The following is a 15,568-nucleotide window of genomic DNA, read 5'->3' as shown; positions in this document are numbered from 1 at the left end:
GGCAATGCAAATATCGTCACAGCATAGCCCTAATAACTATTATAGTAATCTGTGGTAGTATTACCTACACCCTAATTGATTGCCATTGCAGGTCAAGAAGTCAAAAAATAATAACTTTCAAGTGACTTTCATCACACCAGCATTTTCAAGAACCCCAATAGAACTTAGTTACCTCGTTCATAATGATAGTGCCGTCAATAGCCAGCAGTAGGTCCTTCAATGTAGTTCTTACAAGGAGAATTACTTTCTGCATTCGATCGATCTCTTGTCTCAAGAAAATCACCATGGAATGCAATATGCCGTAGAACCTCAACCTAGAAATAAATTTAAATGTTTCAGTATTGCATTGATAAATACATTTTTAACTTTCTATGAGAAGAGAACATACAAGTTCATTGGTAAATGATCGACCAAACAGAACAGATATTTGCTTGACAAATGTAATGTAAAAAATCTAAGAGCCAACAAGGAAAGGATATCCCTGACATGACAATTACCTTAATTTTAAAACAATTTAGAATACTAGCCAACATAAAAAAAAGTCAAGAGTAGGGCACAGAAACATACCTAGCCAGCACTTCATGAGGATCAAAGTCTGGTGGTACTTTGTCCAGCATCTCTCTAGACTGCCGGTACACTGACGCTTCTCGAGTCTCCCCGCCTCCAGAACTCGACTCTTTCGGCTGTATGGACAGAATCGTGTCCAAGAGCTCCTGAGTGGTATTCCGCTGGTAACTAAAGGATATTTTTATCAAGTTAAACACACATAAATATTAGGAAAAACATGCTGCGCCGAACCCCAAATAAAATTGGGATGAGGGCAGGAGGATGATGATGATGATGATTAAATTGGTAAAAGTTTTTGAGTTCCTACGTTTGTTACTTCTTCACACAAAGACTACAGAACGGATTTTGACGAAACTTGGCAACTATTTAAATATAGGATAAGAACATTACAGATTACTTTTTATCCGGATCCTTTTTATGCCTGAAGTATTCCTCGGGATGCAGCTCAACCAGCTAGTTAATATAGACATCATGAAAATAATAGGAATCGACCACTAACGTGATATCCGCATTGGTATGCAATCCATAAGCTTGAGGTGGATCCACGGTCTTCATCTTATCAATTTCCTCCACGTACTCTGGTATATTCTTATACTTGAGGATACCGTAACCCTTGTAGAATTGGAAGTCATCAGAGAATATCTGATCAGAGAACCAGACGCGGCAGAATGTGACCAGTAGCCGCGTGTCATAGTCATCTGTCACTCGACCACCGTACTGGACAGCCGAAACCATGTATCTACAAGATTTGTATGTGATATAGCAGCGGTTCTTTGGTACAGTCATCGCCAAACTAAATGGCGGCTCGCACCTAGCTTTCAACCACAGGTGCGCGCGCGAGTCTTCTACTCGCTGATACCTACCTAAATATTGGTTCTGTGCATCATCCTGTGCGAATTTAAGAGCCGTCATTAAGTTTGGCTCGTATTACCTACAAATGCAAGATTAGGCATAGGTACTTACCGCACAGTAGTCCAGCTAACAGACTGTCCTGGCTCCAAAGAATCTAAATGGTTCTGCACAAACATGCAAGAAGACAGCCAGTCGGCTGAATTGAACTCGTAGGGTATATTCCAGCCCAGAGGACCGAACTTCCTTCTCTCTTGCACAACGGTGTGAAGGAAAGAGATTGTGTAAATTAAAGGCAAATAGAAAGGACTGTCGCTGTAGTCTAGGAAGTCCTGACTCATCGAGTCGTAAGTTCTCATGAGACCTGCTTTGATTCCTAGAAAGGAAATTGGATAATAAGTATTATGCCTGTTTAATGGTAACTTTATGACTTTGAAATCTGTATGAAAAAGGTGCTTACCAGAAGGCGGCTCACAGGTGTACTTGATAGACATCTGAAGTAGTGTAATAGGGAATTTCTCATGAACTTCTGTCGTAATCCACAACCTACACATTCAATGATGAATTAACTGCTGTAAAAGGGACTATGTACCTGATACTAAGTAAATAGAAGGAGATTTAATTACCTGAAACATTCGTGTATCTGCTCTGGGTCCTTCTCGAGTTCGCCGAATTGTTCCATGACCTCTACCATGTACTCCAATCCCAAGTGACAGTTTTGCAGCAGCACCCACAGGCCCTAGACATTGACATCACATCACACTATTTGTTAACTCCTGTTGCGCAAAGGGTTCAATAGTTTTTGATAATTTGGCAGTTATATAGCTAATACATAAAAAAAAAACATGTTAGATACTTTTATCCGGGTGCTGAAAGTGGTTCCATCAGGAACCGGGAGAATACGCAAATGGAAGCTAATTCCCTAATATTTCTAGGGACTCTTGTGGTACAAATAATTTCGGGCCTTACCTCCTTCAGACCACGATCTATAAGTTTCCTAGCGTGGATCTCCTGACCTTGTCCCATAGATATGGATGAGCAAATATTCTCCAAGCGCTTTGCTGTCACCTCTATAGAGGGCGTCGGATCTGACCCCATAGCCAAGAAACCAATCAACGGGACCAATGGACGTGATTCTAATACCATTTGCTGAAACATAAATATATAGCATTAAATGACTGTCGAAGTCGTGGTGACCTAGTGGGTAAAACACCAACCTCTCATGTATGAGTGTGTGGATTCGATTACAGGTCAGGCAAATAACAATGCAACTTTTCCAAGATTGTATGTACTTTCTAAGTATATTTGACACTAATGGCTGATGAAAAGGTGAAGGAAAACATCTCGAGGAAACCTGGACCATATAGTCTGAAATCTACCCGCATTGAGCAAGCGCGGTGATTTACGCTCAATCCTTGTCCATGAGAGGAGGCCTGTGCCCAGCAGTGGGACTATAAAAAGCTAATTAACTAAATGATTGTCAGTGGGACCTACGAACAGACAGTTCCTCACCTCATAGTTAACGATAACGGCTTCGGAGTACCGCGCCCCCATGGAGCTGACCACGTATTTCCTGTAAGACACACATTATGATAATATCTGTCGGACCCATGAAATAGGCAGATTTTTCCGTTGATTTTCCGACCTGCTAGAATCTGTCGCGAAGGTTTTTGACGTCAATTTTGTACGTTCTGAATTGTTTACTCTTGCTCGAAAAAACTGAGTGGAATATCCGCCAGTTTGAAATACTCTGTCAATAAGGGTACTCACAAGCTCTGTGCGAGCGTCCTGTCAGGGGACCAGGCTCGCACCACTAGGAGTTTGCGGAACACATCCAGACTCTGGTAGCCGTCAGGCAAGGGCTCGTCTTCCGGAGCCTCCTTGTCGAACCTGGTGGTAACACAATCATCAGTTTAGCGTATAAGTTCTCTAGTACCCGTAGTGGTCAGTATAGGTCTAGACGCTGTTGGGTAAATCTGTGAGCCATCTTGGAGAGTAGAAGAAGTTTTAGAAATGGTAAATAGTTATACGATGGTAAAAATGAAATTTTTTTCATAAAAAAGCGGGCTGCATAGCAGGTTATTTTTATTATAGTAGCACTGCGCCTTTCTACCTATCACGAATAAAGACTTGACGGGGTTGCGGAATTGTTCGAAAGAGTAAAAGCGGCCCTGGTAAGACACATGGTGGGTTTCAGTCGGTAAAAGTCGGACACTCCCTCCGATCACACCCTCAGCGGGATTTCACACCTAACGAAGATAAAGAATGATTTTTTATGTGGATACGAATCTTACCAAAACTTCCATCCCTTCTCGTTGTTACAAACTTGGTTGAGTATGTTAGTGAACTGACGCAAACTGGACAGTTGTACCAAGTTCAACCAAGACATGTCTGTCACCCATTTGTAAGGTTTGGGAGGACAGGCGTTCAGGTCTAAAGCTGCACCACCTATAGAAAGCAATGTAGTTAGAAAAAGCATCCTGGATTTTTTGATATGGTATCTTTATCTCCAGTTAACTTTGCGATTTTTTGCAATGGTACTTCCCCATAACAACGGCGTATGACATGATGCTATAAAAATAGCAAAGTAAATAAGCCTGAAACCGCGAAAGCAGAGCTGAAGTTCTCTGATGTTTTCTGTGTCCCATAGAAACTTAGCATCCATACTGTTGCCCTAGATGATTGGTATCTAAAGAGTTCAATTCTCCGCCTTTTATAAATACACTTCCTACCTCTACATTAGGTGATGATTCATTATTTGAACGGGACGTCACCTTTGATAAATGTCTGGAATTCTTCAAAAGTAATGTATTCCTTTTGTAAGTCTATCTTCAAAGTGAGCAGTACTGTGAATAAGTATTTGTGTTTCTCATAGAAGCCACGGCTTATGAACTTAAATACATCGAAAGTCTGTAAAAGATGAAAGTAGGAGATGACGCAAGTACAAAAATAAATACCTATCAGGCACATCAATACCACAATTTTGGGGCTCAGCTGTAACTTATACATCTTTGGCAGACATTAAGGATATTTAAAAGCTAGGTCGTCTGTCCACTTAAGGGTAATCGTGTTGCCCAAGTCAAGTTACGTGGTTCAAGCGATCAGACAAGCAGTCATCTCATATGAAACATTGATATTCAACTGGATACAATAAACCTGGAAGAAAACCTTCTAAAACGCAAGGCTGATTATGATGAAGTTTTCAACAAGAAGTTTATACGTAGGTATGGTACAACACTAAGGTAAATTTCCAGTCTAACCTGATCTTTATTCTGGGATAAGCTTGCCGTTGTTCATAAACTATCTGTATTCCTTGTGTATTTATTGTTAAGTGTGCAATAAAGAATAATAATTAAGAATACCTAAAGTAGGCTACCAATAACTTACCAGATAATCAATAATGAATCCGATCCTCCTAAAAGTGATGGGACTTTGAGGGGACCGTTCGAGAGAGATGTCGAACCTCTCCAGGAACTGCGCCAACGAGGTCTGGTACATGTTGCAGACCAGAGACATATTGCAGACGAGGAAGTACAGCACGGAGCCGCGAGTGGCGACGGGACGGTATTCCTCGCGAGCCGCGTTGATTTTTATCTCTGTTTCCTTGGCTACGTCTAGTTTTTCTTTCACCTAGTTGGGAGAGTCGATTTATTGGTTACTGACTATTTTTTAACCCACACCGTCGTACCACAAAAACTTTTAAACGTCAGTTCAACAAAAAATGACAAATTATGACGTTGAAATAACGTCCGTTTTGCAGCCACCTTTTTTTTAGACAAGTGTTCGACAGATGTTTAAGTTTTTGTAGTAAGGCCAAAAAGCTTTGGTTACGGAAAATTAAAAATCGATCAAGCGACTGCTTAACACTTTTGTAATTTTTTCTTATTTATGATTTGTCTGATTGTGTCAAAAAAAAATGATTCAGATACAGCCTAGTTACTGAAGGACGGACAGACAGACAACAAAGTCCTTGTAAACTATAAAATGGGAAATAACCTCAATGGCTGTAGATTTGGTGACGTTCAACACTTGAATCAGGGACACATCTTCCACAAGTGACCCTTGAATGGTGGTCAGTTTGTGCAGTAGATTCGCTTCCAACTCCTGAATCTTGCGCCTGTTGGCGGTTACGTCCTTAATCAGTTGAGTTCGTTCCGCTTCCATCTCTGCCTTCTCCGTTAAGATTACACGCCCTAACAGCTGGTCTTCTAGACCTGTTGTGGAGATAGTTGCCAAATAAATCGCAGAGCCGTGTTGGCTTAATGGGTAAAGAACCAGCCTCTTAGCTATGAGTGTGTGGATTCAATTTCAGGCCAGCATCAGGGCAACTTTTCAAGTTTGTATGTCCTTTTTAAATATATCTTGGACACCAATGACCCTTGGCAGTCGTTACGGGGAGTCAAAAGCCAGCAGTCTGACAACCAGTCTAACCAAGGGTTGTTGGGTTGCCAGGGAACTGAGTTGAGGAGGTCAGACAGGCAGTCGCTCCTTGTAAAGCACTGGTACTCAGCTGCATCCGGTTAGACTGGAAGCCGACCCCAACATAGTTGGGAAAAGAATCGTTAGATGAGATATGAAATAAGCTACTACCTTGCATAGTCACAGTAAAGTCTATGATTGAAGTTCTGGCAGAAATCTCGGGCGTGTAAGCAGGATTAGGCAGTTTTGTTGTTATATAAATTCGATGACCAGCCGTCACATCTATTTCCTTGTCTCCTAATTTCACCTGAAATTATATAATTTTAGAAATAATGTTACCCTACTTGTGAGATGATGTCGGATAGAAGTGTGTAAAAAGAAACAGAGAAAGAAGAACTGGGAGATGGGAATAAAAATTGAAATAGTGGCAGAAGAAAGGTAATGATAATATACGACTATATTATACGCCAATCAGTATGTAAAAGTAATAATTCACCTTGTATGTAGATCCAATTTTAATATAGTTCTTCTCGAGGACATTATCTAGTACAGGATCTAGCTCTTCTGCAACATCTTCTATAAGCATTGGTCTGCCTAGAGACACGCAATCTTCTATATGGTTCCTGAAAATAAAGGTAATTAATAATAATTACAAGTTAAACTTTTGGATGCTTAAAAGGAGCTTTTATTATTTTCTGATATTGCCAAATTCCATCAAAACCCATTCATCAGTATAAATTAGAGTGAAAGAGGCACAAACATACATAAAATCCTTTCAAACTTTCGCAATGATTATAATATTAGTAGGATTTCTGTGACATTTTCATTACTTTTTGTTGTTGGAAATCATCAATAAAATTGATCCCTCTCACTGTGTGTTAGCAGCGTAAGGGAGTGTCAGACTCTAACTGACTAAAACTCATCATGTTCCTTCTTAAGCCCTTTATGTACCAGGATCGCGGTAACTCTTCCGAACAATGCGACAACCCCGAATATTGTATTTACCTGAAGTATTTGTGGTTCAGAGTAGTTACGATCAGGTCGTTGAACTTCTCAGTGTTCTTGATCCATATCTTGCCTTGTGTCTGAGGGTCGATAAGTAATGGGTATCGCGCGGCTTTCGTCACAATTATACCATTCTGTATTGACAATTCGTCAGTTGGCAAGCCGCATAAATTCCATTCACCAATCTAGACAAAAGTGAAACAATAGATCCATTATTATTTTCTACAAACCAAATTTAGCCAAAATTTTACTTTTTTTGTATTAAACTGAAGAGTTAAATTTTAATCCTTGAACATCTTTTGCTGTCGTTAGGGTGGTAGTCAGACGCCAGAAAGTCTGAGTTAGAACTAGTCTTACCAAGGCGTGTTGGATTGTTCAGGTAACTGGATTGAAGAGATCTGACAGGCAGTCGCTCCATGTAAAAGTCTGGTACTAAGTCATATCTCAGGAACCAGTGTTTTACTAGGGGTACCTCTCTGACCTCCTCAACCCAATTACCCGGGAAACCCAATACTAGTCTTGTTCTTCTTTTTATTCCTGCCCTGTTACCAATTTTATTTGGGCTCGGCGCAATATTATGTCTTCCGTTTCCATTCTTCCCTATCACTCGTCATACTGAAACTCACTACCTTCTTATTCATCTCATCATCATCATCATCAATACGGTAAGACTAGATAAAACTTACCGTTGCCGTATCGGTAAGTTGGTCCGTGATGTTTAAGTTCATAGACACTGGTATTTTCCTGCGCAGTAGTTCACTCAGCCAGTTACTGATGAGCAGTGCGCGGAACTCTTGGTTAAACGGCCCGGAGTATGACAGGAATCTGAAAGAATATGCTCATTTCGCGTGGCTGTTGTGCACGAGGTTTCGGGTTCGATTCCTAGTTGGGCCAAAATAGCTTTGTGTGTTTAAGAAACTTTCACAAAGCAGCCCAGAGCCTGGAAGTTGGTGATTGATGCACCCGTGCATCGGGGAGCACGTAAATCTCGGTCCTGCGTCTTATCTCTCTCCAGCCGTGTCGGATTGCCGTCCCATCGGGTTATGATATTGAAGGAATAGTGGGTGCACCTGAGTCTGCGCGAATTCTTTTGCACTGTCAATGTCCTGCGCAGCTGGCTGATCTCCTTTTATGAGAACAGCCGCCGTGCCCGAAATCGGTCTTGGACATATTGTTATTACGTACCCGGTCAACAGCAGTATATCTCCTACCAAGCGTTCGATCTCAGATTTAAACAGCGCCGACTGTTCAGTCCAGCGCACTCTCTCGCCACTGAGGCCGTTGATCAGCGCAGTGGCTGCGTCCATCTTCTGCTGGCATTTAGCAGCATCGTCCATCACTACTTGCTTTAACGTCATGGCTTCATCGAACTGACGCTGCACGTCTACTTTTTGCTCATTTGATCTCATAGCTTACACTTTTAGTACGACCCTTAACTGACACAATACTTACCCAGTCAGCAACAAGATATCTCCAACCAGTCTTTCAATCTCAGACTTGAACAGCGCCGACTGTTCAGTCCAGCGCACTCTCTCGCCACTGAGGCCGTTGATCAGCGCAGTGGCTGCGTCCATCTTCTGCTGGCATTTAGCAGCATCGTCTAGGACTGCTTGCTTTAGCGTCATGGCTTCGTCGAACTGACGCTGCACGTGGGCTAATTCACGCTGGAGAAAGATAAGTGGTGTTAGTGGTCACTTAACAAGTTGCCTCCAGCTTAGCGAAGTCCATGATTGACACCAAAAATAAAGCGTTGTTTGCTTAGTATTTTAACTATTCTAAAATTTATTGTCTGACAAAATTCGAGTACCTAACCACCAAAGAAAACTGTTTGATTTTAGAAAACTGATTGAAGTTAAACATTGTTGTACTGAAAGATTTGTCGCCATATTACAGTTGTACATACACTTTTTCTGGAAGATATTGAATTGTACAGGCTGTTTGTTTTTATTCTGTGGCATTTTGTAAAGAATGCATGACGTCTAACGTACCTCCTTGGCCTCTAACTGGGCCTCAGCCGCTTCCAACTCGCGCTTGGCCGCCTGATACTTGCCCTGCATCACCGCCAAGTTTGCCTTCAGCGGCAAAACATCTTTGTTCACCGAGTAAAACTGAGCCATCGCGATGGTCCAAGATATCAGACCGGCTACGTTACCGCAAGCTATTTTGGCCGCTTCGAAAGTATATAGTCTGTAATGTTAAAAAAAAAATAATCAAACGCTCTAAGAAGAAGAAAATAAAAAAAGCTTTTATTTACGCTCTTAAAAGAAGATAATAAATTAAAATTTTCACTAGCAACTTTGACCTCATTTTATACAATTTATAAGAAAAATCTATTGGCTTAATGCGGCTATCATTTGAATATCTCTGGCAGTCGTTACGGGTAGGTAGGTAGAAGAATGAAAGTCTGACAGCCAGTCTTCTGAGCAAGGTTAAATTGTCCAGGTAACTGAGTTGAGGAGGTCGGATAGGCAGTCGCTCTATGTAAAATACTGGTACCTACACAGCTACATCCAGTTAGAGTGGAAGCCGATCCCATCATAGTTGGGAAAAAGCTAGGCAGATGATGGAGATATGATATGGATCCTTTTATCTCCTGCAAAGAAATACTAACAAACTAATTCTTAGCATAATTAAGCATAATTTAACATACGGGAATGAGAAGTAAGGTTGCAGCAAGTCGACCATCTCAGCATTGATTTCATCTTTTGGATAGTTCTTCAAGTTACTCAGGAATCGCGCGTCTGCCATGACCTAACGAGAAACGATCAGAAAATTTGCAAGTCACATTTCTTTAGGCAAATTGTATCTATAAAGCTAATTGAAAACTTTTAAACATAAACCGTCGTACCACAAAAACTTAAAAGTCTGTTGAACACTTGTCTTAAACAATCCCAGATTATATACCACGTTGAAATAAGGTTTTGCAGCCACACTTCTTTTAGACAACTGTTCAACAGGTGTTTATTTTTTGTAGTAAGGCTGAATATTTTTAGTTAGGAAACGAAACCAAGTATTCTTTACCTTCAAAGATTCTGCCCAAGACGCGGTCAAGCACTGTTTTTCGGGATCCGGTTTAATAGGGTCGATTCTCTTCCTGAATAGTATGATGACAGCATCCATAATAAGCGTGATGAGATGAGGAGGCTTGCCCAGCTTCCTGACCGTGGCTATATCAGCTGCGTTGATAGTCTGTCGATTCAAAATTAATGCATTTCGTACATTGACACAGTAGTACCTAACAGCGTCTGGTATTTTAGCTCAAGCTGAGCTGATCTATTTGATGCAAACAAGACCACATCTAAGACACGCTACTGCACCGCCCTATATTTGTTTTTATTATCGTCAACTATATCATTTTCAAAATTACTTAGGTTCTTATCGTTTTTATTTCGTAACCTAATGATAATTCCTTTGTTTTATATATTTTATTTTTGTTCTATATTTATTTTATCTTCATCCCCTATTTGTGGTGAATGTTTTTTTTTTCAATTTCAATCGAGTCCACAAAGTTTTCAATTTCAAAAACATGTTTAACGATAATAATTGTTATCTAAATATATTAAGCCATGTTTACCAGCAAGGCAGCCTCAGCCGCGTCCAGCGCAGGCTTGGCAGCGGCCAGTTTGTCCTCAGCGACTGCAGTCTCTGCCGCGATGACGTTGACGAGTTTCACGGCGCGATCCTTGACTTCCAACACTTCAGCCTTCACCACCTCGGCGGCCGCCTGCGAGTCTGCTACGGCTTCTAGCACCTATAACACGTGGCACATTAATAATGGCTATGTTACCCAGTAGATTGAATCCGGTTAGACTGGAAGCCGACCCCGACATAGCTGGGAAAAAGGCTCGGGAGATGATGAGTTACCTAGTAGATAAGGTGGCTGTGCATGAAGAAGCCAGCTACGAAATACATAGTAGGACTCTTTTTCCCAAATTCAGAGAAGGCAATTCGGAAGTACCGGAGATATATAAAGGTCTGACCGAAATGTGCACTTTGAGACACCGAGAATTAGGGCTGCTTTCGTCAAAATCAACAAAGTGAATTCGCCCGGCTCTGGCTACCTACTCGTCTACCTACACTATTTGAATACTTAACGTACCACTTCCGCTTTAGCCGTAGCTTCCTTTATTTCCAGTTCTTTAACTTCCAACTCTTTCTTCAGTACATCAACACTCGCTGCTGCTTCAACCAATTTACCCAGACCAGTAGTCATTCTGGAAATCACAAGTTAATGTCACCAGCTACGATAACTCACTTCAAACTAATAAAGATATGGAAAAGTTTGTCTAAATCTCGTACCTTCTCGCCATTTCAGCGATACTGTCATGTTTTTCTTTGTAAAGAACTTTGTAGCCTTCCAGGAAAGACAGATAGGACTTAGGCGTGACGTGGGTCTGTCTCCTGAATCTTTCATAGTAAGAAACACAAGTATCAGCTACGTTATCTTGTACTATGCCCATTATTTCGATCAACTGCTGTTTGGTGTCTTGAGAGCATACCACCTATAAGATCATATTTTAGGATGTAAAGTTATACTTATTAGTAAAGCTATAAATGACATTGTTTATCGTGGTATGACCATGTACGAATGTGTATGTCACGTATGTGTGAATAAATGGAGAGGCATAGGTAGACCGAGGAAAAGATGGATTATTCGCCTGAATGAGGACATGAATAAGAAGGGAATAGATGTAAGTAACACACAGAGACGAATGGAAGTGGAAAACAAAGTGCACCGACCCCAAAAAACTTAGGAACAGGGCAGGAAGAAGAGAAGAAGAAGAAAAGAAGAAGAAGAGAAGAGATAAGCTATTGTTTTAAACTGGAGAAAACCCTTTTGTATTACTCACTTGAAACTCCCATAAGAAGTGATGTGCCACTTCGATTAAGGCTTCTTTCGGCCATTTCTGGAACCAGTCCATTGTTGACCCGGATATAAGACCAGGGAACTTCAGAGCACGACTTCTGAACTTTTCGCCCACCTACAAACAACTTTTTGAATCAGATGATTGGAACATAGTGAACCCTTGTAAAGTACTGGTACTCAGCTACATCCGGTTAGAGTGGAAGCCGACCCTAACATAGTTGGGAAAAAGGCTCGGAGGATGATGGAACATAACGAACCAAGAAATTCTCGAAGTTTATAGAGAAAGAATATATTTCAAAGAATCTTGGACATAGTTGGATCATAGTTTTTTAAGACAGTACAATTCGTTGGGAATAACTCAGCAAATTTAAAGATAGCTATATGACTGCGCAGTAGAATTCTTAGAGAAAAACTGCCAGCCCAGCTAATTACAAACTTACCAAATTGAACATATACCGTTATACATACTTACCGGTGAAAAACATAAAACCACGTGCAAGTTAGCTCTGGAGCGAATGATGAAGTATTCATACAACACATCTGGTACAGGAATTCTTCTAGGAGCATATTTCTTCATTATAGGCGTCAATTCGTTCATTATTTCATCTGAATTATAGAATTTTGTATGTTATTAAACAATTTTGTGGTACTTAAAATTAAGAATATGCATGTTAAAGCAGCAACAATGCTCATTACTTTCAATGAAAAAAAAACTTATTTGTATGAGAATAGACCCTCAAAATCATAATTAAATTGTCTCAATGAGTGACAAAATAATATACCTGGGTAAAAGTCAGCTTATTCAAAGAGATCGTCATTCAAGAAAATTTTGTTAAGTACAGTTTACAGAGAGCGAGCAATGTAGCTAAATTAAAGAATATTCTATGATAAAATACCCATTTCTTCTTTTGGGAAGAGATTGGCGATTTCTCCCGAACTGAGGATATTGTTGAGGAACTCCAAAAACTGTTCGTCTTTGATATCGTTGTCAGTGAAGATGAAGGAGATACCACGGCCCTGGAGCCCGGCGACACGATACAAAACTTTTATGTCGTCCATAAAGTTGTTCACGTTGTATGACCTGAGGATAGGTAATATGAATAATAATACGTCGTTTCTATAGAGATTAAACGCAGGACCGACATGAACGTGCACTCTGGTGCACGGGTAAATCAATAACCAACTTCCAGACTAAGGGCTGCTTTGTGAAAGCTTACAAAACCCACAGAGGGATTTCAGCCCGACCCGGAAATCGAACCCGACAGCTCAGTCATAGCAGTCGCGCTGGCGACCACTCACTATACCAACGAGACATTCAAGTATAAGAGTGATATACATCACATGTAAAGCGTAAAACAACATGATCAAATATAGGTATACTTGATCGAAAAAATATATAACGTTATATAATAATTTACCTTGTCAAAGTTATTTGATAGAAAGAAAAGTTGGCGATAAACGATGCTAGTTTAGTTAAACTCTGTTTGCCGGATCCGCCGACACCCACGAGCAAAGCATTGCCACTGTGAACACACCAGGTTGAGAAAATTGTTTACCTACATATATTTTTTTTTCATGTGATGCTTAACCTCTTGAATGCCGCTAATTAGAGAACAAAGAAAATCAATTATGTCTCGCGTTTATCTGCGCACCGGCATACAAGGGGCGAAGACCCATGGACTCTCGCAACACCAGAAACGTGTGTTGGTGACCTTTTACCTTTTACCTTTTGACCTTTGGTGACTCTAAGAAGAGGCAAAGAGAAATTGAGGCAAGCAACTGCTTGTGGGCATTTTTATGGGAAAAGAAAGGTTGTTTTAGAAAAGGAGAAAAGATTGGGCGTCTGCCGTCTGTAATCTTCCAAAAGAAACACAGCATCAGGGACTACTATAAGTTGATGTTCTGTGCGAGTGTTGTAATTTCAATCCAAATAAGTAAAGTAAATGCAGCCAAGTACTGGCCAAATCTACTGCCTAACAATATTATTCTTTCAGTCTTACCGTGGAGTGTTAATAACTCGAGATATGATGAACAGATGAACCATTGCATCGTGGAAGAACACCAAGTCCAGGTGAGCTCCTCTTATTTGCTCATTGAAAGTCTCTTGGAACGTGTTGAGTTTCTTGAGTACGAACTCCCAACTGCGAATATTCGAATACTTTTAGATTATAATATTTAAACACTAGTGTAATCAAATAGGCCCCATTCAACTGGTCATTGCATTATTCAATTTCAAGGCGTTTGTGGTGCGAGTGCCGACATGTTTCCTGCACCTCGTGTTGGACGAGAACATCTGGCCACAGGACGTGGTGTTCCGTCGCTTCCGCGGACAAGTGCCACCGGACCGCACAGTGACATAGTGCATAGTGAAGTGATACTAACATAGTTTTAAGTTTTTTATATACTAACAATTTTGTATAATATAATATATGTATGTTAGTCATTAAGGTATATATCTATGGGCCAATGCAGCCTGAAAATAAAGGTATTTGATTTGATTTGATTGTGTTATTATAATTTACTATAGCCCTCTATACTGTTTTTTGCGGTGGATGCAATTCGGATGATAGTTAAAAGTATAATGTATTTGTATATTACTGCAGAATTACGTGTTTAACTTTTTTCGCCTGTCAGTGGTCATAACTACAAAAGCATGTAACTTAAACATCAGTTACTAACGATGGCAACTCCTCGTATACTTTGGGAGCATCAGTGCTGAAGTCTTCCTCCTCCTCACCAGTAGGCTCAATAGGCTCTCGCAAGAAGTTCACAAAGAACGTCTCTTCCTCTGGAAACTCGCTGCGGTACTCAGCTAGCTCCTGTGCGGCAGTTTTCCAGAAGTTTGCCGTAAACCATTCCTTGTCGTCGAATGTCGTAAACCTAAGTAAAACAAATATTACAATTGTTCCATATAAATTTTATTTATCCTTGTATTTAGAACTACGGTTAGAGGCTCTCGAGGTTAAGTTACAATTACGAGAAGGCGGAAGCCAGAATATCTGGTTATAGGTTATATATATAGATTTCAAGAAGACAGATCATCATCTCCCAACTATGTTAGGGTCGACTTCTAGTCTAACCGGATGCAGCTAAGTACTAGTGTTTCACAAGGAGCGACTGCCTATCTGACCTCCTCAACCCAGGTACCCGGGCAACCTAGTACCCCTTGGTAAGACTTGTGTTAGTCTTAGTGGCTTCTGACTACCGGTAACGACCGCCAAGGATGTTAAATGACAGTCAAGGGGACAGACAAGCATCGTAATAAAAACTCAGGTAACCAGCGGAATCCGATTAGACCGAAGCTGGCTGTAACGCTTTTCAGAAAAGACTAGGGAGATGACTTCGGAACTACACATACCTATCAGATATGACACGCAAGCACTCATGGAACCACAATTTGAGTGCAGTTTTGACAGTTGACATCTCCTCTCGCTTTATGTATAGTATTCCCTCCCATATACGAGACAGATCCCTGAGGTTGAATACGTAGTGGAACTTGGCAGGCGTTGGCAACATCTTTATCTGTGTGGGTGAAAGTTGTGATTACCAGTGCATCATGAAAGAATACACAAGCAAGATATTGTTCGTCAAAGTATTTGTAGTAACGGAAAATTGAGCGAGTCTTCTTCGTCGGAATTTAGTTGGGGATCGCCATTTAGTTTTGCGAGAGCTGTCACACCTCGCATATTACTTATACAGGCTGTTACATAAGTGTGGAACAAGAAAGAGTTATATGTACAACAAAAGGACTTCCAATTATTTACAAAATTTATAAATTTTTCGGGTACATTTGTGACTGTGCTGAGTAAATCAAAAATCGATATTACCTACAACTTCAAAAAATAAGGTAAATTGACATTT

At 40.5% G+C, this 15,568-nt stretch overlaps 1 protein-coding gene across 1 annotated transcript in view; it reads right to left on the bottom strand.

Moving 5' to 3' along the window:
• Positions 1 to 15,568, bottom strand: part of LOC110372416 (dynein axonemal heavy chain 8) — a 51,393-nt gene that overhangs the window by 2,565 nt on the left and 33,260 nt on the right. The window contains exons 57-87 of the mRNA XM_064041783.1: positions 15,066 to 15,229; positions 14,387 to 14,587; positions 13,708 to 13,848; positions 13,126 to 13,230; positions 12,604 to 12,788; positions 12,180 to 12,313; positions 11,691 to 11,822; positions 11,140 to 11,342; positions 10,940 to 11,054; positions 10,415 to 10,591; positions 9,862 to 10,029; positions 9,491 to 9,591; positions 8,829 to 9,027; positions 8,293 to 8,504; positions 7,527 to 7,665; positions 6,841 to 7,025; positions 6,332 to 6,458; positions 6,007 to 6,142; positions 5,413 to 5,630; positions 4,804 to 5,046; positions 4,191 to 4,326; positions 3,711 to 3,864; positions 3,187 to 3,306; positions 2,929 to 2,989; positions 2,386 to 2,565; positions 2,043 to 2,155; positions 1,877 to 1,962; positions 1,531 to 1,792; positions 1,067 to 1,306; positions 568 to 735; positions 173 to 314 (exon numbers count right to left, since the gene is read on the bottom strand). Of these exons, the coding sequence (XP_063897853.1) occupies positions 173 to 314; positions 568 to 735; positions 1,067 to 1,306; positions 1,531 to 1,792; positions 1,877 to 1,962; positions 2,043 to 2,155; positions 2,386 to 2,565; positions 2,929 to 2,989; positions 3,187 to 3,306; positions 3,711 to 3,864; positions 4,191 to 4,326; positions 4,804 to 5,046; positions 5,413 to 5,630; positions 6,007 to 6,142; positions 6,332 to 6,458; positions 6,841 to 7,025; positions 7,527 to 7,665; positions 8,293 to 8,504; positions 8,829 to 9,027; positions 9,491 to 9,591; positions 9,862 to 10,029; positions 10,415 to 10,591; positions 10,940 to 11,054; positions 11,140 to 11,342; positions 11,691 to 11,822; positions 12,180 to 12,313; positions 12,604 to 12,788; positions 13,126 to 13,230; positions 13,708 to 13,848; positions 14,387 to 14,587; positions 15,066 to 15,229 (4,947 nt within the window). The remainder of the gene's footprint in view (positions 1 to 172; positions 315 to 567; positions 736 to 1,066; positions 1,307 to 1,530; positions 1,793 to 1,876; positions 1,963 to 2,042; positions 2,156 to 2,385; positions 2,566 to 2,928; positions 2,990 to 3,186; positions 3,307 to 3,710; positions 3,865 to 4,190; positions 4,327 to 4,803; positions 5,047 to 5,412; positions 5,631 to 6,006; positions 6,143 to 6,331; positions 6,459 to 6,840; positions 7,026 to 7,526; positions 7,666 to 8,292; positions 8,505 to 8,828; positions 9,028 to 9,490; positions 9,592 to 9,861; positions 10,030 to 10,414; positions 10,592 to 10,939; positions 11,055 to 11,139; positions 11,343 to 11,690; positions 11,823 to 12,179; positions 12,314 to 12,603; positions 12,789 to 13,125; positions 13,231 to 13,707; positions 13,849 to 14,386; positions 14,588 to 15,065; positions 15,230 to 15,568) is intronic.

Source organism: Helicoverpa armigera, chromosome 26, assembly GCF_030705265.1.
Source record: "Helicoverpa armigera isolate CAAS_96S chromosome 26, ASM3070526v1, whole genome shotgun sequence".
NCBI classification, from domain to species: Eukaryota; Metazoa; Arthropoda; class Insecta; order Lepidoptera; family Noctuidae; genus Helicoverpa; species Helicoverpa armigera.
This window is presented reverse-complemented; position numbering and strand designations above follow the sequence as displayed.